At 43.4% G+C, this 26,063-nt stretch overlaps 1 protein-coding gene across 1 annotated transcript in view; it reads right to left on the bottom strand.

The window, feature by feature from the left end:
* Window positions 1-4,409: 4,409 nt before the first annotated feature.
* PPP1R7 (protein phosphatase 1 regulatory subunit 7) overlaps window positions 4,410-26,063 on the bottom strand; it is a 29,479-nt gene continuing 7,825 nt past the window's right edge. Inside the window, exons 3-10 of the mRNA XM_056849497.1 lie at window positions 22,002-22,057; window positions 16,574-16,639; window positions 15,938-16,068; window positions 12,733-12,895; window positions 10,983-11,099; window positions 8,588-8,692; window positions 7,000-7,086; window positions 4,410-4,826 (exon numbers count right to left, since the gene is read on the bottom strand). Coding sequence (XP_056705475.1) covers window positions 4,650-4,826; window positions 7,000-7,086; window positions 8,588-8,692; window positions 10,983-11,099; window positions 12,733-12,895; window positions 15,938-16,068; window positions 16,574-16,639; window positions 22,002-22,057 — 902 coding nt within the window. The 3' untranslated portion in view covers window positions 4,410-4,649. The remainder of the gene's footprint in view (window positions 4,827-6,999; window positions 7,087-8,587; window positions 8,693-10,982; window positions 11,100-12,732; window positions 12,896-15,937; window positions 16,069-16,573; window positions 16,640-22,001; window positions 22,058-26,063) is intronic.

Below are 26,063 nucleotides of genomic sequence, written 5' to 3'. Positions count from 1 at the left end.
TTCACATTCCTTTGCAGTGTTCCATTCCAGTTTATACACAGTACAGATTAGAAATGCCTCCTGAAACGTACCTGATGTTAGTGATGGGGTTATTGAATCCACGTCTTCCTTCTCTCGGTTGAGTGGCTAGTAGAAGATCGCTCCATTGCACTGATCCCTGTGAGATTCCAAGGAAATACGAAGGATGCTTAACGGCACTGCTGTCCTCCTTTGTCTCCTCGCCCCCCCCCAGTCTGCTTTCCCTTTCCCAAGCAGCAAACAGGTGTTGCTCCTCTCTGATGCTATTCATCACCAGCTCTGCCTCGTTCCTGCTTTGATAAATACCTGGGTGTATGCATAAGGTGGAGGAATCTAAAGCCGGAGGCAGGTTTCCTAACAGCTTTACTAACGTTTAGCAGACCTTGCCTTTATTTGATATGAGGGCGTGGATTTACAGATCCTGCAAAAACGCAAGCAGCCACATTTCAGCAAAGCATTCCTTAAGGCAAAGTATAGGGGAAAAATATATTTGGAAAAAGAGGAACACCCATATAGTTCTCGATTTATTTTCCGCTTGGGCCACACAGAGGGTGGAGAAGAAACTTACAAAAAAACTCACTCTCTTCTTCAAGCAGATCACTCCTCCCCCCCCCCCAGTGGGGACACACTTTACCCTAACAGCCCTGTGAGGTAGGCTAGGCTGAGTGCACAGAACTGGCCCAAAGTCACCCAGCAAGCAGAGTAAGGATCTGTCTCCCATATCCTAGTCCAACCACGACACCACACCGATTCATTATTATATCAATTATTAATTATCTATTAAAATATTGGGAATTGCACATTTGAACAAATGTGTTTGAGAAGGGGAGGTGAATGATATTTTCCAAGTTTTAAAACATCAGATATAATGAAAGCAGAAATGAAGAACAAAAGGCAAATGTAATATAGTCACTTTCACAGAACACAGCAACAAAATTCCAACTATGCCATAACTGTGAGGAATAAACAGGCAACAGACCACTACTTACCCCTTGCAAAGAAAAATAATACACCCCATTGTTGACACAGAGATGCAAGGTAGTGTGGTGTAAAGCTCAAACTTGACTACTTTCAGACAGCAGGTGACCTTACTGTGGCTATCTTGGTGGGGGGAATACCTCAAAGCTAACATGTCCTTTTGGTCAGCAATGTCCTTATCGTCAGGCCATATGCCAGGCATGTGGTCTCAAGGCTGTTTCTATGCAGGTTTACTCAAGAGGTCTGTCCATTAGTTCTACTAGACTTATTCCCATGTAAGCATAGACAAGATTGTGGCCTTAACAGGTTAGGAACTATAAGCAGTATCTGTTTTTGAAACACATAATCTAATCTTACTATTTTACCATCATCTCATAGCGAATGCAAAATCACCATCCATTACATAGCCAGACAACATACATGAATTGTTGGTCAAGATCCGCAAGTCTGGAGACATTTATTATCCTCTTAAGGGACCACTCTGGCAAGTAAACAGAACACCACTTCATAAAGCCAAGGCTTCCAAAATCTGCCACCAGAATACTGAGGAAAACATGGAGCAGAGGCTGTGTTACTTGGTGTGGAAACTTTTAACATTGGCTGTGTGAAAAGGATGTTGGAGCTGGTAGTAGGCTTCAGGTACAAAGGATTTTTTATAAACTGCCAAAAAGTTACATTAGCCCAACCCACCACAGAATTATCTGATAAAGGCCAAATTCTGCAAAACCTGTGATCAGAACTGAGGATGCTCTATCTAATTGCCATCACCACAGGATAATTTTATGCAGCCTTTTGAAATATTACCCATTATCTTTTATTGGAGAAGTGCACAGGACTGCAATCCTTTATACATTTAAGAAGTTCTGTGGTCCTTACATCCACATAAATGAGCTTCTAGGAGAGGGGCCTAAGACTCTGGAAGTCTAATCAGTTATGTACTCACATAGCCCTCCTTACTGTAACTTTGGAGCATCTGCTAAACACTTATGCATTGCTCTCAATGTGCCTGCTTGAGAAATATCAATCATATCCTGCATTCTAAAGAGGAAATTTGGGACAAACCCCCCCTCACTAAGGACTTTAGCAAGGCTAGCCAGAAAACCTACAGCAAGGCTACACATTTAAAAAAGTTTCTTCCAAGTTACACGTGGCACCTTAGCTACGCAGGCAGCCATCTACTCCACCTTCTGCTGATGGCTCAAGAATTCTGATGATCTCATTTATGAGATCATAATAGAAGGGTGAGGGAAAGAATGGTATTGAGATTACACTGAAACCGACAAAGCAAGTTCAGCGCTCACCTTCCACAAGCAGCCAAGAAACCTGAAACAGGTGGCTTTCCTACTGAAAGTGAAAGGTTATCAGCAATGACTTATAATTAGAGAAGCACCACAGAACTGCACAGAATGCCTGCTTTATTTACTTCCCAGAGGAAAACACAGAAGGAAAAGTATAGGTGAGGTTGATGCATTCCTCCAAGCTCATCAAGAACTTAGAAGAAGAAGAGTTGGTTTTTATATGCCGACTTTCTCTACCACTTAAAGGAGACTCAAACCGGCTTACAATCACCTTCCCTTCCCCTCCCCACAACAGATACCTTGTGAGGTGGGTGAGGCTGAGAGAGCTGAGACGAGCCCAAGTTCACCCAGCTGGCTTCGAGTGTAGAAGTGGGGAAACAAATCCAGTTCACCAGATTAGCCTCCGTCACTCGTGTAGAGGAGTGGCGAATCAAACCCGGTTCTCCGCCACTCATGTAGAGGAGTGGGGAATCAAACCCGGTTCTCCAGATCAGACTCCACCGCTCCAAACCACCGCTCTTAACCACTACACCACACTGGCTCTAAGTGAAGACCAGTAACATTTAGGTTCAGATCCTAGCTGTTTAGCATTTCTAGTTAGGACTCTTTCCCTAATATCTAACCCAAATCTACGTTTCTGTACATAAATCCTTAGTGGACTGTGAATTGATCCACCGACTTCCATTTTTCATATTTGAAAGTAGTCATCAACACACCTTTGACCTAAATATCACATTTCATCTCGTTTTCTCAGGCCTAAGTACTATACACTGAGAGCAGGATGCAAAAGAGTAACACTGAGCTCTTGGCTCTGCCAGAGTTGGAGTCACAAATTCTTCCCACCCTGACATGTTAATCAATAAATATTGAAATTTCACAGATGCCAGGATGTCAAAAATAAAGTCTCTTTACCCTAAGTTGCTATAGCACAAACTACAGCACCATAAATGGCCACTCAGCTTAACAATTTTTCCTGAAAAAAGTATTGGCATTCTCTGCTGTCTCCAGGAACGCATGTGTGGTGTAGCGGCTACAGTACGTTGGGCTTGGACTGAAGAGACCTGGGTTCAAATGCCTGTTTGTTCATTAATTTCATTGTAGATTGCCTTCAATTCCTTAGATTTAGAAAAAGACTAAAATATATGAAAAAAACAATACATGAGGCTCCATCAGCTGTGGGCCCTGTCAGGATTGTTGTAGGATAATTTTTGACTATTTGCCACCCCTTCTAGGATTGTCTTTAAAAAAAATATGGGACAATTCACCTCTTAACTGCTCACACATTCAAGAGCCATGCCCAGCTGCCTCCCTGAAAAAGCCTCAAATATCTATATTGGATCTTCTCATCTGCATCTTCTGTGTCTATCTGGTATCGGGGAGCTCAAAGCTTTCAGTTACTAAGGAGATAAAATAACCTGACCACCCTTCTCTACCCATAACAATGGGCAAAATTAGTCACAACTTAATTCTTAGTAAGATTCCTCTCAGTCTTGAATCCACAACCACAAGGTGAAATTCACATGCTGAGAGTATAGCTTGCTTTACTGAGTTTTACAGCATTTATGCTACAGTCCTAAATCTACTTGAGAGGCACAGTGTGTTCATAACGATGGGCACTGGCAACTCCAACCTGCCTGACAGCTTTCCACAGGAATCCAGGTTACAGATCAGATGGCTGGAATGGTAAATGGAAGCGTAATGAACAAAGGCGTGACTGTGCAAAGAGAAGAACAAGGATATGAATAACTATCCTTTTCAGTGCAAATATTGACAGATGTAAGCAATAGCCTAGCTCTTGAACAGACAAGTGGAGCCTGGTGAAAGCTGCTAAACTAAGCAATCCACTCGTTTACAACTAATTGCTTTTACTATCATTAGACAGGCACTGACTGATACTTTGCTTAAGGAAGGAGACAGAATAAAAGATTGCTCTTCTCTCTGATAAAGCTAACATTTGCTTTATTTCAGTGCTTAGAAGAACTCTGCTGCTATTCTGAACAGTTTATTGCTACTGCCTATGAGCAAGAAGGGCTTAGGGGACCAGTGAATTTGTGATCCTTAAGAGATACCTATTGCTTTTCAGACAGAAGATGATGCTCATCAGAAGACAAACTTGCTGCTGCCCATCAGGAAGAGACACTGTCACAACCAGGAAATCTCACACGTTAAGGTTTAATAATAATATTCAAAAACAACAACAGAGTGTGCATTAGATGCAAGGTCTGATTTCAGTGCTCTTTGTTGGCCATTTGCTCTTTAAGTGTCAGTGGACTGAAGACAGAGGGTGCAGTGCAGATAAAAGTCCCAGCTGTGACACTTTGGGAGGAAAGGAGGGAAAAGGGGGCTGGAGAAGGTTCAGAAGCGGACAAAGGTGGCGTCAATCTGCCGGACGGACGGAAGGGCCAGCATGATTTTGCGTCGGTATTGTGGATCTTTCTGCAGGGGGTTTCTCTCTAGGTAGACAGTTTCCAAATTCTTGGCTCCTTTCAATTCATCCAAGTCGCTCCAACTCTCAATGAGGTTGTCGTTCATCTAGGGAACACACACAAAAGTCAAGCTCACAGCAATTTTTGTTAGGCACAACATCCATTATCTGCCTCTGCCAGGCTGTAGAAATGTGATTTTACACTCTTGCCTAAAACTCATCCCGTTGCAAAGCAAAGTGGAATGACAGAGGGTAAACCCGCTGTTCTGTTTTCTAGTATCTGCATAAATTCAAGGGCAAGCCAGCTTGTAAAATGAACCCTGTCTGCACCCTCCATCCCTCAGCTATGAAAATGGGGCTGTCTGCGTGATCTTTTTACTGAAGAATTAGAGTATATTCACTCTTCAAAGGTAATCTTCTCATGCTAGGTAGGAGCCAGTAGAAATGAAGCTCTCTTCAAAGGGCTTATATCCAACAGTGTATTGGTAGTGTGCAGAAGTGCCCGGCATTCCTCTCCGTTCCTGCAGCCTCTTCCAAGCCCTGGAAAGATTATTCGTAGGGTCACGGGACCCACATACACGAACCACTGTGCAGGGGGCGGCACTGCAATAAGGAGGAAGGGAATGAAACTGCCCCATCTTCTGTCAGCAGAGCTCCACTCATGGAAGAGAGGAGGGGACGATTTCATCCCTCAGTGCAGCACTCTCCTGAACCACACAGCTGTTCCTCCACACAGATTCCACAACCCCAAGAAAGCTCTTTCCAGGAGTCAGAGGAGGCTGCAGGAACAGAGAGGAAAGTGGAAAGACTCTATGCACTTTTGATAGATACAATTCTGGATACAATCCCTCGTATTTGCCAGGATCTCATAACACCGGAAGCAACAAAGCAGAAAATACACTTATCCATGTTGAAAACCAAAGAAACAACCCTTGGAGAAATAATGTAGGTTTAATTTGTATGTAGGAAAGAGAAGGGACAAAGGAATACAGAAATAGGAGTCAGATGAAGCAGAGGCCATCGCACACCAAAGATTGCTGTTCAAGGTTGACCCAGAGAGCTTTGGACTGTCCTTTGCTTTCGATAAAGACCATTTACTTATGCTTATATGTGAAAGTGGTAACATCTGCAGAGTGACTGTACCTGCTCCCTGTCAGGAAATTCAAAAGACCCATTCTTTGCAACTGTGTCCTGTCGCTTTGAGAGAACATCTGAACAATTCTTACAAAATGCTGTCTGTGGGTAGAGCCACTCCCGTCCAATTATTTCCTGTGTTACTGATGAAACAGGGGACAGCCTGGACTGGCCAGGAGGAGAAAGAACCCATGTCTCAGCATCTGACATGCAGCAAGCATGCTATAAGGATGGAAGGCCTGGCCAAAACCCATCAAAAGTAGGGGTGTGGATTGGGAAACGCTTTGCTTGGGAAACGCTTTGCTTGGGAAACGCTATGCTTTGCTCCTCCCTCTTGCTGAACTGAAGCATACACCGGACTCTACTAGCCTGTTGCAACCAGCCTGCCATGCTATATAATCCACCTGGGTCTGAGATTCCAATTTAAGGCATAAATAGAAGGGGCAGGGAGAGAATACAAAGAGGCTGAACAGAAGAAATGGGGGGTCTGAAAGATTGTAACTCAGAGGATAGCGATCACTGTTGGGTAGAGAAGGGGAAGGATAACCAAGAGAACTCTGAAGTGCAGGAAGAGAAAAAGAAACAAAGTACAAGCATGGTAGTATTGGGATACACAGAACAGGAATGGTTGGGTAAGATGTGGGGCCAGTTTGTGTGGTGGGGGTGGGGAAGAGTATATGAGCAAATAACGATTTCTATAAGATGAAGAGAAACAGAACAAAGAGGCTTAACAGATAATGAGTTACAAAAGAAAACACCTAAAAATGTAGCACTACAGGTTTCTTTATAGTTAACATACCAATATTATTTCTAAAGGCCGATCTGTACTTGACATGCTGTTACATTGCATTCTTTGGATCTCCTGTGCAATTTATGAATGGAAGTCAGTTGTACAAAAAACTATTGGGTACAGATGGATCCTGTATAATTTTCCTGAGCTCTTGTTTGAGGAATGTATTAGTTCTTCTGGATCTCTGACTTCTGACCACTTGGAAGGAAAGCTTGAATTTAAAATTCTGCTATAACAAATTTCGGAAGAAGTTTGGGAACATTCACAGATGCGCTAGTTTAATGAATCATTTTCTAAATGCTAATTTGCAGGTAGAGGCTATAACTTCTCTTTCCCTCTCCCTATTTCAGACTTACCCAAAATTCCTGGAGTTCCGTTAGATGGGTGATATTTTCAATCTTTTTGATCCTGTTGGCTGCAATGTCCAGCATTGTAAGCTTATTCTAAAACAAGTACACAGAAAACTTCAGCCTGAGTTTTGGTTTCTTCCCTACTGTGTGACCTTGGATTATAAGGGACATTCCCCATGGCAAAATATCCAGAATTCAGCAGCCATACATACAGCACAGACCAGGGCCCCAGTATGTAAACTTACTGGCACTGGAATACAGGCAAAATAATCTATTTGGAACTGGTTAGCAGTGAAATTAGCCTGCAATACAATTAGGAGTGGATTACTAAAGTGAGACGCTACATGCCTAATCTCTAGTGTGGTGTGGCACTACTACCATCACTGCCCAAGAAAGCACAACTAACCTCTCAGAATACTAATATAATGGGATTTCTGCAGTATGGTATCATCTATTCATCTGAGGTTAAAAGCCTCATCTCCAGTAAGAGAGAACAATGAAGAACCAGGGCTATTTGATTATTTGTTTAGAAAATGCATATGTTGCCTCTCCAGAGATCTGGTCAAGACAGCTCATGAACTTTTTCTTTGATTTTATGTATCTTATGTTTTTTTATTTTCGTTTTTTTTGTATGTTTCATTATAAAAATGCAATAAAAATTATATAAAAAAAGACAGCTCATGAAGTAAAACAAGACAATATTTTTTTTAAAAAAGAATTACCCCTATTTAAACTAGCCAGTAATACAAAAACAGCATTGTTATTGCCTATTGTTATCTTCTGCTAGCAGGTGAAAACCATTTTGCTTCATTTGGCATTCCCTTATTGACCATCCTTCCTTGCATTTTTAATTGTTATATATATATATACACACACATGTATGTTCAAAGTGGTTTTTAATTTTTTTTTAAACTGTTGGCCACCTTGACAGCCCAAATTGGGTGGAAATGCAGCATTAAATGTTTTAAATAAATAAAACAAAACAACATTGAGCAGCCTAAAATTATATTCATAGTAGCATCCTCAGAAGAGTCTCCTTCTAGTAGCTTTAAAAAAGATGGAACCTCTCAGTTAAACCTACGTAGAAAGAAATGTTTTGGCACCTGAAGGACAGCAAAGCAGGTGTCAGGTGAGCTTCAAAGGGGAGCATGTTCGGAAGGCGAGGGGCCACCACAGAAACAAAAAAACCTTCTTCATTTTAAGACATTAGCATATACTGCCTTCCAGTTTTCAGCCTCTCCTAAAACCAGACTTGCGTTATAGATTGCACCTTTTGACCCAATCCCATGCTTTCACTTTAGACTGTTTGCAGTTAGACTTTTAGTGACTTCCTCTACACAGTATGATCTACAATTTCAGCAAACAACGTACAACTGGCTTCATTCCTAACCCCAAAATGGATAATACCTTTCAATTTTAAACTACACATTTATAAGGAACTCAAGACATTTATTACCCAGGAAAAAATATTAGTGGGTTTATGTTCTGCTTTATTAGACATGCCAAACAATCTCTAGCATGAAGCTCTCTATTTAGATAATTATCAAGAGCTAGCAGTGCTGCGTCGTTAAATAAAAACAAGTAGCAGGCTCACATTGTTTTCCAGTCCTTCAATGACTTCTATGCCATTATGACTGAGGTACAGCTCCCGCAGGTTCCCCAGATTCTGCAGTCCTTCAATCTTGGTCAACCGATTGCTCTAGAGAGGTCATAAAATTCTGTTAAAAGTGTTAGAATCAGAATTCATTGTTAAGAAATGAACAGATCACTACTCAGCCTACCCAGAAAGACATCCAAGCCCAGGAGGTTTTTGGGTTTTGGTCTACTTTTCACACAGTCTTTTCACAGTTACGGTATACCTCAGTAAATGCACATAGTTGAAAACATTTAATGTGCAGGGGATTTTTGTGCAGCACGCTCACACAAGGTCTACATAAGTCGGGAGTCAGATTCCTGAGTAGTTGCTGTTCGTAAGACCGTGCTAAAACAAGCCACAAAGAATTTGCACAAAAATCACTGGAAGTGCACCCATGTCTTTCAAAAGCAGTATGAGATGTGGCACCAAGTTAAACTGCAACAGGTCTTCCCTGGTGAGTTTCATGGAGGACTTTCTACACTGTGAAGTAGCAAAAGAGGATATGGAAGTTATCCTTCCTGTCTTAATATTCTATTGAAACGAGACATGCTGTGTATGATTCTTGTACTCTAGAGAGAAATGGCCCGATCCTAGTTCACTTGATATTCTCTAGTGTAGCACAGAGAGGTGACACCTATTCATTTAGCAAGCTGTTGGAATAATTCTTCTCCTGTTGTTAAAGCAGGAGTGGGGAACCTCTGGCCAGCGGGCCGCATCCGGCCCGCGAGACCATTTTATCTGGCCCCCGGCCCGCCTGCCGAGGCCTGGAGTTGCATGGCCCACCTAGCCATGCTAGCTATTGCTAGCCATGACTTTCTCCCGGCGCTACGGGCTTTGCAGGGAGGCAGGAGAGCATGCTAACAAAACTAAAAGCTGATTGGGTGACTGTGGGGGCGTTTCCAAGTCTCCCTGCTTCCTGTTCCTGGAGAGAAAGTTGTTGGGGCACCCGAATCTCCTGCCGCTCTCCCCGGCCTGTGCCCTGGCGGTGGCGTGTTTTCAAGTTGTTGGGGACACCCAAATCTCCTGCCGCTTTCCCCCGCTCTCATTGCCCTGCCGATGGCCGCGCTGCACCCTCCACTGGCTGAGTGGGCTCCTACGCACCCTTCCCCTCACTCTCCCGAGGCCAACAGGTAAAGTATGTGTGTGTGCGTGCACGTGCAAAGGTAGGGGAAGCCGCGGAGGTTTCTCCCCCATCGCTCCCGGCCACCCGTGCAGCTGGGGGCTGGCTGGCTGGCTTGTGTGTGGGTGTGCGTGCAAAGCAGGGGGAAGGCGCGGAGGCTTCTCTCTGACCGCTCCCGGCTGCTCATGCGGCTGGCTTGCTTGTTTGTGTGTGTGCTCACGTGCACAAAGGCAGGGAAGCCGCGGAGGCTTCTCCCCCATCGTTCCTGGCTGCTCGCATGGCTGGGGGCTGGCTGGCTTGCTTGTGTGTGTGCACGAAGCAGGGGGAAGCCACAGAGGCTTCTCTCTGATTGCTCCTGGCTGCTCACGCGGCTGGGGGCTGGCTGGCTTGTGTGTGTGTGTGCGCTTGCGCAAAGGCGAGGGAAGCCACGGAGGTTTCCCCCCCATCGCTCCCAGCCACTCGTGCGGCTGGGGGCGGGCTGGCTGGCTTGTGTCTCTCTGTGTGTGTCTTTGTGTGTGCACGGGTGACGAAGCAGGGGGAAGCCGCAGAGGCTTCTCTCTGATCGCTCCCGGCCGCTCAAGCGGTTGGGGGCTGGCGAACTGGCTTGCGTGTGTGCGCGCGCGAAGGCGGGGGAAGCCGCAGAGGCTTCTCCTTGATCGCTCCCGGCTACTTGCGCGGCTGGGGGCTGGCTGGCTTGTGTGCGTGTGTGTGAGCGAGCGCACAAAGGCAGGAGAAGCAGCAGAGGGGTCTCCCTGATGGCTACCGGCAGCTTGCGCAGCCAGGGGCGTGCCTGCGTGTTTGTGTGTGTGGGGGGGAAGCTGGGAACCCCTTTCTTTCTCTCCCTCTCTTTTCTTCCTTCCTCTCCTTCCTTCTTTCCCTCCTTCCCCTTCCTTCTCTGCATAGTTTCTCCAGGTGGTGGGTGGAGACCTGGCAATCCTAGCCTCTTCCCCCCCCCCCGGGATATCTACGACTGGTATGGCCCCTGAATGATGTTATAAATATGGATTATGGCCCTTGGCATGAAAAAGGTTCCCCACCCATGTTAAAAAAAGAGAAACGCACACCAGATGCCTACTGCCTACATTCTCAGTTCAAAAAACAGGTACCAGAATATTTGCACCCCTAAATTCAAAATATTAAAAGCACGTTTTGTAAAGTTTTTATAACAGGAAAATTCAGATGTGTCAAATGACATCCCTATGAAAAACACATTGGGAAGTCCAGGCGCAGTACCTGTATGCTGAGCACTGTCAAGTTTGTTAATGCATCCAGGTTCTGGAGTTTGGTGATTTTGTTCTTTCCCAGAAAGAGGCTGTCCAGGTTAGTCAACGTATCAATATTCTGAATTGCCTGAAAAAATGACCATAGCAAGTAATGTTACTTAAACAAACATGTCATCAACTTACAGAACCAGTAGAGAAACACTGAAACACTGCCAAGAAACCCACACTGCCTAACCCATTCAGGTACTATGATGCTGAGGTGGGACCAATGTGTTCATGGGGGTATTCTGGCAGTCCCCACTCTGGATCGACAACGAAAGTTGAATGAACACAGCATGCACTTAAGAAGGGGTGGTCTTAGTCATAGGGCATCTAGGACTGCTGTCCTAGGCCCCGCGATAGGGGCTCCCCAAGATCCCTCTGGGCTGACAGCCCCCACCACCCTAAAGCCAGCTGCCTCAGCTGCTATTCTGAAGCCTCTTGCTATGTGGAATCACTGCTGATCTCCTGCACTGCTGAAGATTCAGGTTTGCAGGAGGGTGATTGGCTGTAGGGTGGTGGGGGTTCCCCAACTCCCCTTCAGCTGATCCTGAGACTCAGGCAGCATGGGGGGAGGGCAATCAACTGCAGGGCAATCCCCCCCACCCTATAGCTAACTGACCTCCTGCCCACCACCTCAGTGTTTCTGGGGCTCCATCCATAAGTTTTGCCCAGGGTCTTAGAATCATTGACTGCCCCTGCAGTTAAGCTATAGAAGTGCTCAAGGAAAGTGAGTTTCAAATTTCAGTCTGAATCCTTGATATTTATGGCTTTCCAGAGAGTTTGTGTAATGAAATTCTCTAAAAAGAACCATTAGGTCTGTTCATTAGAGGCAGTAGCATGCCGAACCCATTAACAGAACGTGTCTTGTTAATAATTAACATTCTGGAAATCCACATGGAACAATGAGATGATACCACTGGGCAGAACAGCTGATTGGGAGGTTCTGAGGGTGGAGACGTGGCCAACACTGTAGATTAGAGGGGGAAATTAGCTATTCCTTAACAGAAATTCTCCCAAGCAGATATACAAAGGCTGAAAAGCAGGGGATGCATGCCACCTATCGAATAGCTAGACTGAGTCTGGGTTTCTTTGGAGTATAAGGACATCTCTGCTTTGATTTTTCTTTAATTCACCTTACTTATTTTGTAAAGTTTCCATTTTAGACCAGTCATCCTGAGTTGTATCTAATTTAATGAGTTATCTAATTGCACTCAGAATCACACATTTCCTATCAGATTATCTTACTTTTCATTACCTTGCTGTCTCCTCCCTTACCACCACCCCGGCTCTGCAATCTACCTTTGTTCTGCCTCTGCAAAGTTAAAAGGTTTTTTCTTACACTACTTTTCAAATCTGTGTCCTATTTTGTAATGAAGGTGTCCCTTCAGTGTGCTTGCTTGAGAGAACTGAATCATAATTAAGTCAACACTATTATGTATTTCCTTCTTCCCTGTTAAGTGCTTTTCTTAAACTACTCAGAAAGGGGCATTATATATCTTAGCAGAAAGAAGATAGGTAGCAGAAGATAGAATTTGAAAGCTATATGGATAACAGCTCTGTCGGGGTTTCTTTGGCAGTCGCTGAGTCATCATTTTACTCACAGCAACTGATCTGTAACTGAAGGTTAGCATTCCTCCCTTTTTTGTTTGACACGAGCTGTTTACCAATTGCACCTAGGAAAGACTCTTACCAAATGTTGTGGAGAAAGAAATACCTACTCTGATTCGATTAGATCCCAGCTCCAACAACTGTAACTGCTGTAGATTGCTTAGGTTCTCAATTTTGCTGATTTTATTGTTGACCAGGAAGAGTTTCTTTAACTGAGTGAGCTGATCTAGCCCTTCAATGTTCCGTAGAATATTAAATGAAATATCCAGGATCCTAACAGGAAGCAAAGAAAATACCTCAGTGGTCTTAGACAACAACACATTTGTATACTTCCTCCAGGGAACTGAAGGTGCCACACACAGGGTTGGTCCCCATTTTACCCTCACTGCTTTTGTTAGGATAGGCTGAGAAAGTGACAGGCTCATGGTCACTCAATGAGTTTTGCAGCTTGAGGGGAATTTGAACCTAACCCTAAATACACGACCACCATAACATACATAGAAGTAGTGTGCAGTAGTACACTAAAATCCTCTGATGGCCCACTGGACACCAGGAAAGCTGCCGCACTCTCTTTACTAAGAGAAATCCAAGAAGGGCCCAGTCACGTAATGCATATAAGATCTGAAAATAATGCCCTAAAATGTTGTGAACAATGTACATAGTTCTTGACAGGCAGCTTAAAAGGCAAGGAGGCTGGCTGCGAAGGGGAAAATGTGTGTGTAAGAAGTGGAGTGATGCAGAGTGACTGAGTGAGTGACTGAATGAGAGAGAGAGAGTGTGTGCGCAGGGAGTAAAGTGTTCTGACTGGACAAGAGGACGTGACTGAGAGGGGATATATATTGGACAGGCTGAGGACAGGAAAGGGAAGGACAGGGCAGGGATCTTTTTTGGGGGGAAAGATCATCATAAGAAGGTGTAGGCTAGACATCTACAGGACCGCCTCTCTTGGTATGTCCCCCAGAGAAACCGTCGTTCATTTAATGCTGGCTCTCTTGGGGTTTTGTCCATCTGCTTGCTCGGATATTCTTTTTTGGCACCATTGGGCATCTTTGCCCTTATTTATTAGAATTGTATTGGGCTGTTTTAACCATAGTTTTAATGTTTTTATTTTGTTTTTTATCATATGTAGTATTCTTGTGAGCTGCCATGAGCCCAGTGGGGAGGGCAGTATAGAAATGCAATAAAATAAATAAATAATAAACAGGGATACATAAAGTGAGGTTGTTCAGAAAGGTAGATATTACTGAAAAGATTAAGTTTATTGTTGTGTCTTCTGTAAATTTTCCTATGATTTATATTTTTCTTGTATTGGACTGGAGGCTAAGAGAAGCGATTGAATATTCTGAACTCTAAGATTCTTAAAATAGAGTTTATTTTTATTAATATTAGTTTATAACTATTGTATCCTCTCAGCTCTTCACCTAAGATTAATGTTTTAAGGGTAACACTCACTTTAGTTTGTCTTTGTTACCAAGTGGTTTTTTTTTAAACAAACGAGAATCTAGAGTGATCCTGGTGGCAGTGTAGTTTGCTGATACTGAGGAAGGCAGAAAAACAGACTGCACCTCAGTTCAAGAAGTCTCAAGAGAGAAAGAGATGATATAAAGAAGTGGGATATGAAATGAGCGTGAGGGAAGGGCCACATGAGACATATTAAGCTCCCCCCCGCCCGAAAATTTAAAACCAACTTGCACCATTTTCTCATCATACTCCAGCTAAAGTACAAGAGCGAGGAAATGGTTTTCAGCTTATGATTCAGGCAGTTCTCTGACAACATGCATAGCATAAAAGCTTCTCAGAACTAAAAGACATTCAACCGATAGCATTATTCCAATAAAACGGGTGCCCGGGTGCCAATGGAACCTTAAGAACCCTTGGAGAGAAGACGGAGCAGCAGAGATAGCCAGGAAAGCATGGCTAAGCTCTACCCTGGCAGTGCCATCCCATGCAGTGTTACTCCAGTCTAGGCCCAGTGAATTCAATGAGAGTGGACTGGAACAAGTATTTATGTTTTTAAAAATGTTATATGCCACCTCCCAGGAGAAACTGGTTGAAATGGCTTGCAAAATAATATGATAAAATCATAAAACTTAACAGCATAAAATAAAAACAAATCAATAAACAATTAAAAACCCAGCACAAAATGTTTAGCACCATAAAATGAGTCTATAAACAGTTCTTGGGCTTGGAGCAGACTGTAAAAGCAACTGAAAAGATCAACCCCTTAATTAAAATCATGGGTAAAAAGAAATGTTTCGGCCTGGCATCTAGGCCCCTCCACTGGAAGAGATCCATCTCTGGTCATCACCTGCCTCACCTCTGCATATTGGGGCACAGAGAGCAGGACTTGTGAGGAGGATCTTGAATGACAGGACAGACGTTAACAGGAGGAGGAGAACCTCTGATTTAGGACATTCTCATTCTGCATCAGCTACTACTGCAGGTCACAGTAGGTACAAAATATCTAAATAGATGAAGCTCTAGCAATTGCATTAAATAAATAGTTATTAATCTCATTTCCAGATGGGAAGCAAAGACAGTAAGATAGTAAACCAATAAGTATACATATCAGCTGTATTTAGATATTGGGTAGGGTCCAAACTAAATTGGTAATTTCCACCAACTCTCTCTCCCCATTACAGACCCCTTCATATCATTCCTCAGGGTTTCCTATTCCCCCAGAAGTAGTGTTTGGTGGACATCAGTAAGCTGCAGTGGGAGGGAGGAGGCAAGAAAGTTCAATTCTGCCATCTGAAAATTTAGTCTGGATCCAACCCATCATGCCAAACCAGTTTGTCCTAACTATGGTTAGTGCACAGACTTCGACCAGTGATATTTGCATGGAGCTGGTCGAAGTCCTTTTGTTTCACTAACTTTCATTCCTTGTTTCCCATGTGTAAACAGAATTAATAATAATAATCAACTTACTCTTCTCTGCTGTATGTTCCCAGCTGGGGAAATCAGCAGCTGGGAAATCTCTGGGCCAGGAGAGAAAGACTTCAATTACGCTGTCAGTTCAACTCAGATATCATGCCAAACTCTAGTTTGTTGTAAACTATGGTTAGCATACAGCATGGATAACTGTCATAACTAAACTGAGCCCATTATTTTGCATACAGTGTTATCTTGCATATAGCTGTAGTAGGACCATTTCATGACCAAGGTTTTATGATCAAATACATCCATGTTGTAGTAATGCTTGTCATTCTGACAGGTGATTGATGAGTTATCTCTGGCAACCACAGTGGAAAGAAAGCTGGATGTATTGTCTTAGACAGCTCAAGTGGCTTCTTCACTTTTTGTCCAAGTACTCACTCAAGACCCGTTAGGGCTTCCAAGTTCTCAATCTTCCGAATCTGATTGTCATAGAGATCCAGTTCTCGGAGACTTTGCAACTGTTCCAGGTTCTCAATGCACTTAATCAGGTTCTGACGGAGACAGAGAGTCTAGCATGTGGAGAAGAGATAAACAAAGGAGAAAATAATGACATACGAGTCATACCATCATGTTTAGTAGCTTTGAAAAGACACATGTCAGGGTGTAGTTGCTCCCCCTGAGCCAGTTACAGATATTACTTCTGTTTCCCCTCCTAATCTGTTATCGCTTGGTGGGTTTCTCCCCTTCCCTGACAGAAGAGAGCACCTGCAGCAGCCAGAGTGCTCAATCATGTGTTCCCAAACAGGGAAAGCTCAGGGCCAGGAAAGGGACTTCAGCCATAGAACACTACTTATTTCCTAGCTGGGAAGACACAGCAGAATGTTACTCCTGCTCCCCCTGCCCTCTCTAATATACATGCAGTACCAATAGCACTCTATGCCATTTCCCTAGCTGAGGACATATAACGAAGCACTGTGTTGTGCACTCTCCCTCTCTCATGCAACGGTGGCGGTGTTATCCCGCTCACCTGTAGAGGGTGAAAGGACAAGGCTGACATTTTCTGAGTAGCCTCACCTTCACTTTCTTGAGCACCTCAAAACCCTCAATCTTCCCAATTCGGACATGATTCAGGTCAACATCCTGCAAGAAAACAACCATAAACCACCTTAGTGCTCACACAGATTCATTTAAGGATTACTTCTATGTCAACCTTGAAGACAGACTGCAGTTTACAGCATGTAAATCACAGTGTGCTCAAAACTCCACCCCACATTTTATAGTTGTAATTATTACGAAGAATGGCCAGCCTTTATCATCGAGATAATAAGAAAGCCCAGAGGTAAAAGGCATTCCCAAATTATCCGGTACGAGAAACCAATCAGCACTCTTAGTTCATTTGCTTTACAGGACCCATACTTCTTCCCACAAAAAGAAATGAACAAGCTCTAGAGTCCTAGAAGACAGGTGAAAAGTCCCTTCTATGCAGGCTGAGCAAAGAGTTCCCCTCCACCCATTCATCATGCAGGAGCACATAATCTAATCCATAAATAAAAGGGGACAGGAACAGCGTAAACCCCCACCCCAATCTTTATGTGAGTACTTTAGTTCTGCATTTGGAATTAGGATTTATAAAGACTAACATGCAGCAAGGGGAAAATACTTGAACTACTAATTTAGATGCGCCTATAGAAGTGGATGTGTGTGCATACGCCCAGCCCACACACGCAAATTCATTGTACATCGGGGCTGTGTGTGTGGTGCCATCAAGTTGTTTCTGACCAATGGCAACCCTATGAATTAATGACCTCCTAAATGTCCTATTGTTAACAGCCTTGCTCATGTCTTGCAAACTCAGGGCCATAGCTTCCTTGGTTGAATCATTCCATCTCATATTGGGTCTTCCTCTTTTCCTGCTGCCTTCAACTTTTCCTAGCGTTATTGTCTTTTCCAGTGATTCTTGTTTTCTAATAATGTGACCAAAGTACGATATTCTCAGTTTAGTCATTTTAGCTTCTAGAGAGTTCAAGATTTGATCTAGAAACCACTTATTTGTTTTTTTAGCAGTCCATGGTATCTGTAAAACTCTCCTTCAACACCACGTTTCAAATGAAACAACTTTCTTTCTATCAGCTTTTTTCATTGTCCAACTTTCATACCCATACATAGTAATGGGGAATACTATGGTATGAATTATCTTGCTCTGGGTCACCAGCAAAAGTGTTGCACTTACCTATAACTGCTGTTCATCGAGTTGTCTTCTGTGCAGGCACACATTGGGACTGCACTTGTGCAGGCTGGCTGCCGGAGGATTTTTCTAGCATTTCCTTTTAGCAATATCCCAGAGGAGCCCCTCCACCTGGTAGCGCGCCAGTGACCGTTTTCCCGCCTAAGAGTCGCATGCTCTGAGGGGGAGGCTCCCCCTTACTTCAGTTCTCCTGAGCCACCGTGAGCATAACACAAATAACACCTCCATGTCATATAATCGATAAAACGAGAGCTCACAGCAGGGCAGGAGGGAGGGAATATGTGCCTGCACAGAAGACAACTCAATGAACAACAGCTACAGATAAGTGTAACACTGTTTTCATTATTGTTCTTCTGTTCAGTTCCACATTGGGAGATTAATGAGCTACTCACCAGGGAGGCGGGGGTGAAGCTCTCATTGAAACAACAAATGCAGAACTGCCTTGCCCACTGACGTATCTTTTCTTGCATTTCTGTCTATAGCATAGTGCTTCACAGGTAGTACTATGTCCTGTGCCAAATGAAAACAGGATACTACTTTTGAGAGAAACTCTAAACTGGGGCATAAGACTACCTTCTCATCACGAAGCTTAATAAATGTGAATTGGCTCATAAAGCAGCCAATTCTCCCACTCTTCTAGCTGATGTGATAGCTACTAAGGACACCATCTTCATGGACAGTAGATTTAAACTGCCTGAATCTAAAGGCTCAAATGATGGTAACATGAGCTGTGGCAGAATCACAGAAAGAGACCACTGTGGATCTATGTGGGCTACTGGGAGAAATAAATTAAATAAACCTTTTACAAATTTCTTAGAATTCTGATGTGATAACAGTGTTTTACCTTCAATCAGATCATGGGATGCAGATATAGCTGCTAAATGATGATACTGACAGGTTTGCATCTTTTAACATGGACAGATATTCAAAGACTAACAAGAGAGGGCAGGTAACCACATCTATACCCTTAGACGTAGCCCAAGTGGAAAAACGTACCCATTTACTTGCATAAGAACGCCTGATAGATGGCCAATGCACATTCACTGTAACAGCCACTCGCCCCAAGATCCTATGTTACTGGATTCACTGCCAGAAGGATATTGGAACCAAGACTGCCTTGGCCAAAAAGGTGTTATTAGAATGCACCACATCGTCTTTGACTCTATCTTGGCTAGGGCCCTGCTAATTAGTGGGATGGGGGAAACGTTTAGAAAAGGCTACCCACCAACCGGAATTGAAAAGTATCTCCGATGGAACAGTATCTCTGATGGAACAGTGGTCGCTCCCAGTCCTGGAGAAGAAAACTGCAGCCTTTGCATTACATGCTGTAGCAAACAAATTCACATCTGGCATACCCCAACGGGCAAAAATGAGGGTTAGATGTTGTTCCCCCAGGAACCATTCGAGTTCTGAACATCCTAGCCTGCTCAAAACATCCACTCTTGAATTGTCTGAGCTCGCAATGTGAATTGCCTGTAGGCACATCCCTTGCGAGTTTGCAGACTGCCAAATGTCCATGACTTCTTTGCAAAGTGTTCAAAGATGCAGTGTCTTTCTAGCAGTGGTATTGTTGTTTTGCACTTGTTCCAATTTCCCTTGTGTCAAGGCTGCAAAGGAGATAAGGGCATATCTAGCTGTGTGCAACTCCAAAACATTATTATGCAACTTCTTTCCCCTTGCTGCCCAAACATCTTGAGTGGATGACCACAGTGAGCGCCCCAGGCTTCTGAAGAAGCATCAGTAGTGACACTAACCTGGGGACACCTGATCCCAAATGGAACCCCTTTAAAAAGGTTTCCTTCATCCAACCACCAGGCAAGTTGACAGATGATCTGTCTAGGCACAGGAAGACGTATTCTGCGAATGCACCGAAGGCAAGAACTTTCTCAAGAACCAATTCTGCAGGGGCTGCATATTTAACCAAGCAAAAGGGACCGTGGCTGTTGTGGACGCCATGAACCCTAGCAGCCTCTGAAAAAAATATAACCAATTGAAACCTATTCCTTGTCAACTGGACCATTAAACCCTTTATACATGACATCTATTGGGAGGAAACCACGAACATCCAAAAAGGCTCCAATGGAAGTTATCTGTTTTGATGGTAACAGAATCGACTTCTTATAATTGATAACTAGGCCTAATCCTTTACACACTGCTATAATAACCTTTACATATGAATAAGGTGCTACTATAACCAATCATTAGCTATGGATGTATGCAGCAACCCTTGGATCTGAGGTGAGCAATTACTACAGTCACACACTTAGTAAACACCCTGGATGCTGTGGCCAAACCAAAGGGTAACACTGTTAACTCATACTAGGCCTAATCCTTTAAAAACTGAAGAACTGCCACAATTGACAAGCTGCCCATCCTCCTTGCTTAGTTGCAGTGCCTTGACTCCAAATATGTTGGACAATCCCCCCTTCCTGGGGTAGAGGAGATGGGAAGTAATAAAGATAAGGCTGCCATTATTGAGGAGGTGCCAGGTATTGCCACAGAACCGACAGTCTTGGTTTAGGCACAGGTGATGGCATGCACTCTGGGTCCAATTCCCCCTCAGACATAGATGGGGCTGGTGAAGACAAATGGAAGGAGGGAGTGTGTGGTGGAGCTAACTCCTCCAGCCTTGCTCCAGGATCTCAGAAGAAGGAACTACTGGAACCAATGTCAGGGTGATCAGAACCGATCTCAGAACTAACCTGTGCTTGTCTCTGTGCTTTGTTTTAGCTTTCATCTTTTTAGGTGGAGGCTCAGATGCAGAACAAGTAGATGCATGTTCTTGCAATTGTGACCAACGTCGGGTTGGTTCTGCACTCAGACTTGATGGAATGGAAGCCTCCAAAGGAGGCCCTGAAGGCTGATCAATTGCAGCCAGAAATTTTGAAGTATGGTATTGCTCAACTGAGGAAGATGGTTTTGCTGCCGGGATTTTTGAGCATGTGACCGTTAGGCAGGAAACAGTTGCTGGTGCATTCCGGGGGGAGGGGCTCCCCTGGGATGTTGCTAAACTAAAAGAAAATACTGGAAAAATCCTCCAGCGGCCGGACTGCACTGAAGAATGATGATGAATACATCCTTACACTTAAAAATCTTTTCTAGCTTCTTTATGGCTGCCCTTCCCAGACTCAATCTTTTTCTGATTTCTTGGTTGCAGTCTCTGTTTTGATTGATGATGGAGACACAGAATAGAAAATCTTGAACAATTTAACTTTCATCATCAACAAAATTAAAGTTGTGCATTTCCTCTGTAGTCATTACTTTTGTGTTCCTGATGTTCAGCTGTAGTCCTACTTTGGCACTGTTTGCTTTAACCTTCATCAGGAGTTGTTTCAAGTGTTCACTATTTTTTGCCAGTAATGTGGTATTATCTGCACATCTCAAATTGTTAATGTCCCTTCCACCAATTTTACTGCTAGTTGCTGCAGTCTTTGACATCTTTTTTTTCAGAACTGTAATGTAGATTGAACTTTTCCATTATGTGGGCCATTGTTTTGTTTTCCATATTTGTTGGCATATTTTTGTTCAGATTTTGATGGACTTTCTGTGGCTTGGAATAGCCCATCGGCTCCTGGTGATTTATGAAGTGGATATAGGTGGAGCCAATGCAGCCTTATCAAGCGATTCCCATGGCCTTTGACGACTTAGTCCAAATAAATATTTTCACCAACAAACGTAAGGCTCATGTATATACAGCATTAATTCTGTGTTATTAATCCAGACACATTGTAAGCTTTGTTCTTAGTGTGGCTATGCTACTTAAATGCTACTATTCAAAAGTGTCCTATTTGAAAAGCCATGCCTGGTTCTACCTTGGAGAAATGGCAGTGGGGAAAGTGTTCAAACACCATCAAACAGCTCTGCAAATTTGTAAAGGAAAACAGTTCTTATGTGCAGCTTTTAGGACTGAGATGCTCCTACCAACATGCTACATAAATCTTCTTCAGACTCTCCTGTAAAATGACACATGGACCAATGACTCAGCGAGTCAAAAGAGGTCTGCACCAACCACCAGAAGTCTTTTTTACCTTTGAAGATATCTGCTCCAGTTTTGGTACTGTTGTGACCCAGCTCTTCTTGCAAAACATTTCCCCCTCATAACACAACTGCTTCATATTGAAAAACCATTCCTCCGAATAAGGAATTCCATAACTTTCAGGAAATTAATACTTTCCCAGGACTGTCAAAAACCATTCCTGAGAGTTGTGGGTTACCCCTACCCATATGCTGTTACAACTTAAATGAAATCTGCATTACCTCAGCTTCTGGGTCCAGGTTAATTGTCTCCATGTCCACCGGCGTCTCTGCTTCAGCTGCAACACAGTAAGAACACTCAGCGTCAGCTCATGCTGCACATCAACTGGAAGCCAATCTGTAGAAAACTCTCCCAAAGAAGAAGGCATGCCTTAAGAGCAAAAGAATTTGTTCTGACATTGTTGCACTTATGTATACTGATGCAAACCTCACTTTAGCCTTCTTAAACTAATGGAAACCTCAAAGAGATGGCCATAATGATACACAGAAGCAGGAAAACATGCAAATGTACACACTGCAGTTCACAACAGCACGCTAAAAGAACTGGTGTCAGGTCAATGGCCAAGAGAGGCAGCCTGACAAAAGTTTGGATCCAGACTAAATTTCCTAATGGCAGCATGGAACTTTCCAGCCTCCTGCCTCCCACTGCAGCCTACTGAGATCTACAAAATGGTGCCCCACAGGGATCCTGAGGAATGACCGGGGGTGGTGGTGGCTGCAGAAGGAAGGGAGAATTCATAGAAATTGCTAATTTAGTCTACATCTAAACCAAAAGTAACTAATTGTTAACACTACAAATATTGTTATCAGAAAGCTTGTTCTTCTATCTCTGCCATTTTATTAGTAATCCATGGTAAAGAAGAAACTGTCTGTTTCCTTTGGGTAGAACAAGACAGTATTTGCAAAAAATTTTTTTAATAATCATGAGGCTTATCTAATGTTTTAGGAAGATCTTCGTCAAAAGTTTATAAATCTCCTTTTAACCTCATTATGTACTTTTTTAATGACAAATAAAGGTGTGATTTGATTTGAGGCTTATCTGGAGAACAAAATACGGAATTGTTTGTCCAGCCACCTGAAAAACAAGATCCAGATTTTCCTGAATGAAAAGTTAACTAAATATGTTTGCAAGCTGTTGTGCTAGGTTTCACATTTTCATTAGAATCAACCAGGGGCTTTGGATTACTTGGCAGCTGGAAGAGGCTGCTCTGAAATAAAAATCCTTGCAATCTCACTGCAATTTTCTCTCCCTGTGTAGTGCGAGCGAGGGGGTAGGCCTCGGAGTTTTGTGCTGAATAATTCATACTTGCTTTCCACTTGGCACACCACTGAGCAACATATAGAAGTGCCTAACTACCCTAGTATGCAGCATTTGCAGTAACCCATTGAACAATTCACTGTTTGTCTTCTCGAGTAACTTTACTGCCTTCTTAATGGCCCCACTCACCCCCTCCCCTTGCTGTACCTGATAGCTTAAATTCCCTTCCAGAATGCCTGAATGGTGACTCTTCTCTCTTCCTTCAGATTCTTTCTTACAAACCCTTTGACTTCACTCCTTAATCCTCAACCACAACCAAAGAGAAGCCGAAGTACCTACAACTGCATTTGCTTGCCTTCCTCTGTTGTTACTCTTCCTTCTCCCTATTGTTTTTCACACAAATATATAAGATTCTTGAGGAAGGGACTCACCTCTTCTTGCTTAACCCTGCTCTGTATAGTGCCATGATGGCAAGTGTAAAAAACAAACCAACCCTTCTCTCTCACAATATGCCACTAACTATTAAATCTGTCTATCCATCTTCTCCCTTTGACCTGTTTTGCTATCATGGTTAAGAGAGGTATCTCAGGAAAACAGACATATGGTAAGGCAACAGACCATTTGGGGGAACCAGTGGCCTTTCACTGGGCAGAAAGCCTTCCAAATATCCCTTCTTCCAGGCAACTGCAAAAGGGAGCAGACCGTCCTACTTTCAGTAGGGGAAGCCATCAGTGGGGTTTTTCCCCCTACACTAAATCAGTTGCCATTACACTAAATCCCCACCCTCATTTCAGAAAAGCCTGCATGACTAACAATGAATCCACCTCTTACTCAGGAAAGGGGTAAAGGCTACCTTGCTTAACAGACTTAGGTCTAGGAATTAATGTGGGTAAGAGGGCTATTTGAAGTAATGGACTTAGGGTCTGGTTCTCTATCTTTTGTGGCAAAGAAAGAACAACTTTGTTCATTATGGAAGGACTCCAGCATCTCCAGGTCCCATTACCATACACATTTCCACCCTCTGCTTACACCTCATCACATCTGAGCTCAGACGGATTACAGCTGGATAGGACTAGAGGGAAGATCCTAGGGGCAAAGGTGGAGATGAGGCAGTGGATAAAGAAGTCTTCAAAAATGCCGAAAGGAGGACACAGGGGAGAAGGAAAAGAAAGGTGGGGCAAAGTCACCCAGAATGTAAGCTGAGGTTAGCATCTCACACGGTGGTCCTAAACATAGCCCATTTACATAAGTATGTCTGCCATATGGCTAATATGTGCCCCCACAGAGATTCTAAGGACCAACATTCTGAAACACCTGTCAGGAGGAATAGATTTACCCTGTGACATACAGTGGAGCCAGTCACTTAAGTCTCTTGAGATTTTTAACAATACTAGGTTTCCTTACATAGTCAAACCAGTTTTATAAAAAAACAAGGATCGTTCCATTACTGGTTTTCATGTCAGGCCACTGCAAGAATACTCATGCATGGTGAAACATAAACAGCCACATAAAATAGTCCCCCTTTCCAGCAAATATTTTATAGTTGTATCTAGAAATAATTATTGGAAGGTCTAGAACAGTGCAAGAACATCCATGAATTATACCAACTTGAATGCTATGAAAAAAACCATTTTGATTCTCTTAGGACAGTGTGTTTTTAACCATTTGAGATATCGGATTAACTGTGCATTCCATAGGGCTTGGGCGATTGCAACTGGTAATAAAATGGAAGGTGGTTTAAAATATTAGGGAATACTGATTTTCCGAATGAGCCTTCACTGAGTGCTACAGCATGAACTCAAAATAGTTGCGCAAGGCAGCACGCAGTGCTATTGGAGCTCAGAACTGATCAAATGGAGCTGAAGGTACAATGCTTCAGGTGCCTATGTACCAATGCTCAAAGCTTGGGCAATAAGAAGCAAGAGCTAGAGCTTCTAATGAAGACAGAGGGATATGATGTTTCTGTAATGCCTACTAAACTTGGTGGGATGATTCCTATGACTGGAATGTAGTAATGGATGGATATGAACTGGTAAAGAAAAACTGAAAGGGTTGAAAAGGGCTGAAGAGGAGACGGAGGGGCGCTGTATGTGAGGAGAGGGTTTGCTTCTCAGGAAATACTGGAGGAGGCGGATGACAGCCCAATGGAAAGTATCTGGGTGAAGATAAGGGAAGGAAGGACAAACAAGTATTGCAGTTGGAGTCTCCTACAGACCGCCTGACCAGGCTGAGGTGGATGCTGCTCTCCTTGAGTAGTTTGACAGTGTATCCAAGCAACATGACCTTGTAGTTATGGGTGACTTCAACTTTCCTGATGTGTGCTGGGAGACAAACTCTGCTAAGCATCCAGAGGCATGCAACTTTTTTTACAAATGGTGGAGGAAGCTATGAGTGGTTCAGCTACACTCAACATAATATTAACCAATAGGCAAGAGTTGGCAGATGAAATGAAGGTGGTGGGGACCTTAGAGGGAAGTGACCACATCCTCCTAGAATTCCTTTAGCTGTGTGTGTGTGTGTGGGGGGGGGAGGGGGTTCTAGAAAGTTCATAGCCAGACATCAATATTAGACTTTAGTAGGGGAGACTTTAATGAATTCAATGGCATGATGAGAGTAATTCCATGGGCAAGAATACTAGAGGAGAAAGGAGCAAGTGAAGGGTGGGTTCTCCTAAAGCAAGAGTTCTTGCAAGGTCAAGCCATCACTATTCCAAAAAGACAGAAACATGGTAGGGGATCAAAAACTCCAATGTGGATGAACAGAGAACACCATGATGAGCTAAGAAAGAAAGAGCAAATGTTCAAGAAATGGAAGTAAGGACATAACTCTAAAGAAGAGTATCTGTGGGTTGCTAGGCACTGTAGGTCAGCCATTAGAGAGGCCAAAGCTCAGAATGAGCTGCAGCTGGCCAGGGAGGCTCACTACAACAGGAAAAGATTCTTCAGATATGTGGCAAGCAAACACAAGACAAAAGAGGCGATAGGACCGCTGCTGGGTGAAAATGGAGAAACTCGGACAGAGAAAAA

This window comes from Euleptes europaea, chromosome 5, assembly GCF_029931775.1.
Source record: "Euleptes europaea isolate rEulEur1 chromosome 5, rEulEur1.hap1, whole genome shotgun sequence".
Taxonomy (NCBI): Eukaryota; Metazoa; Chordata; class Lepidosauria; order Squamata; family Sphaerodactylidae; genus Euleptes; species Euleptes europaea.
This window is presented reverse-complemented; position numbering and strand designations above follow the sequence as displayed.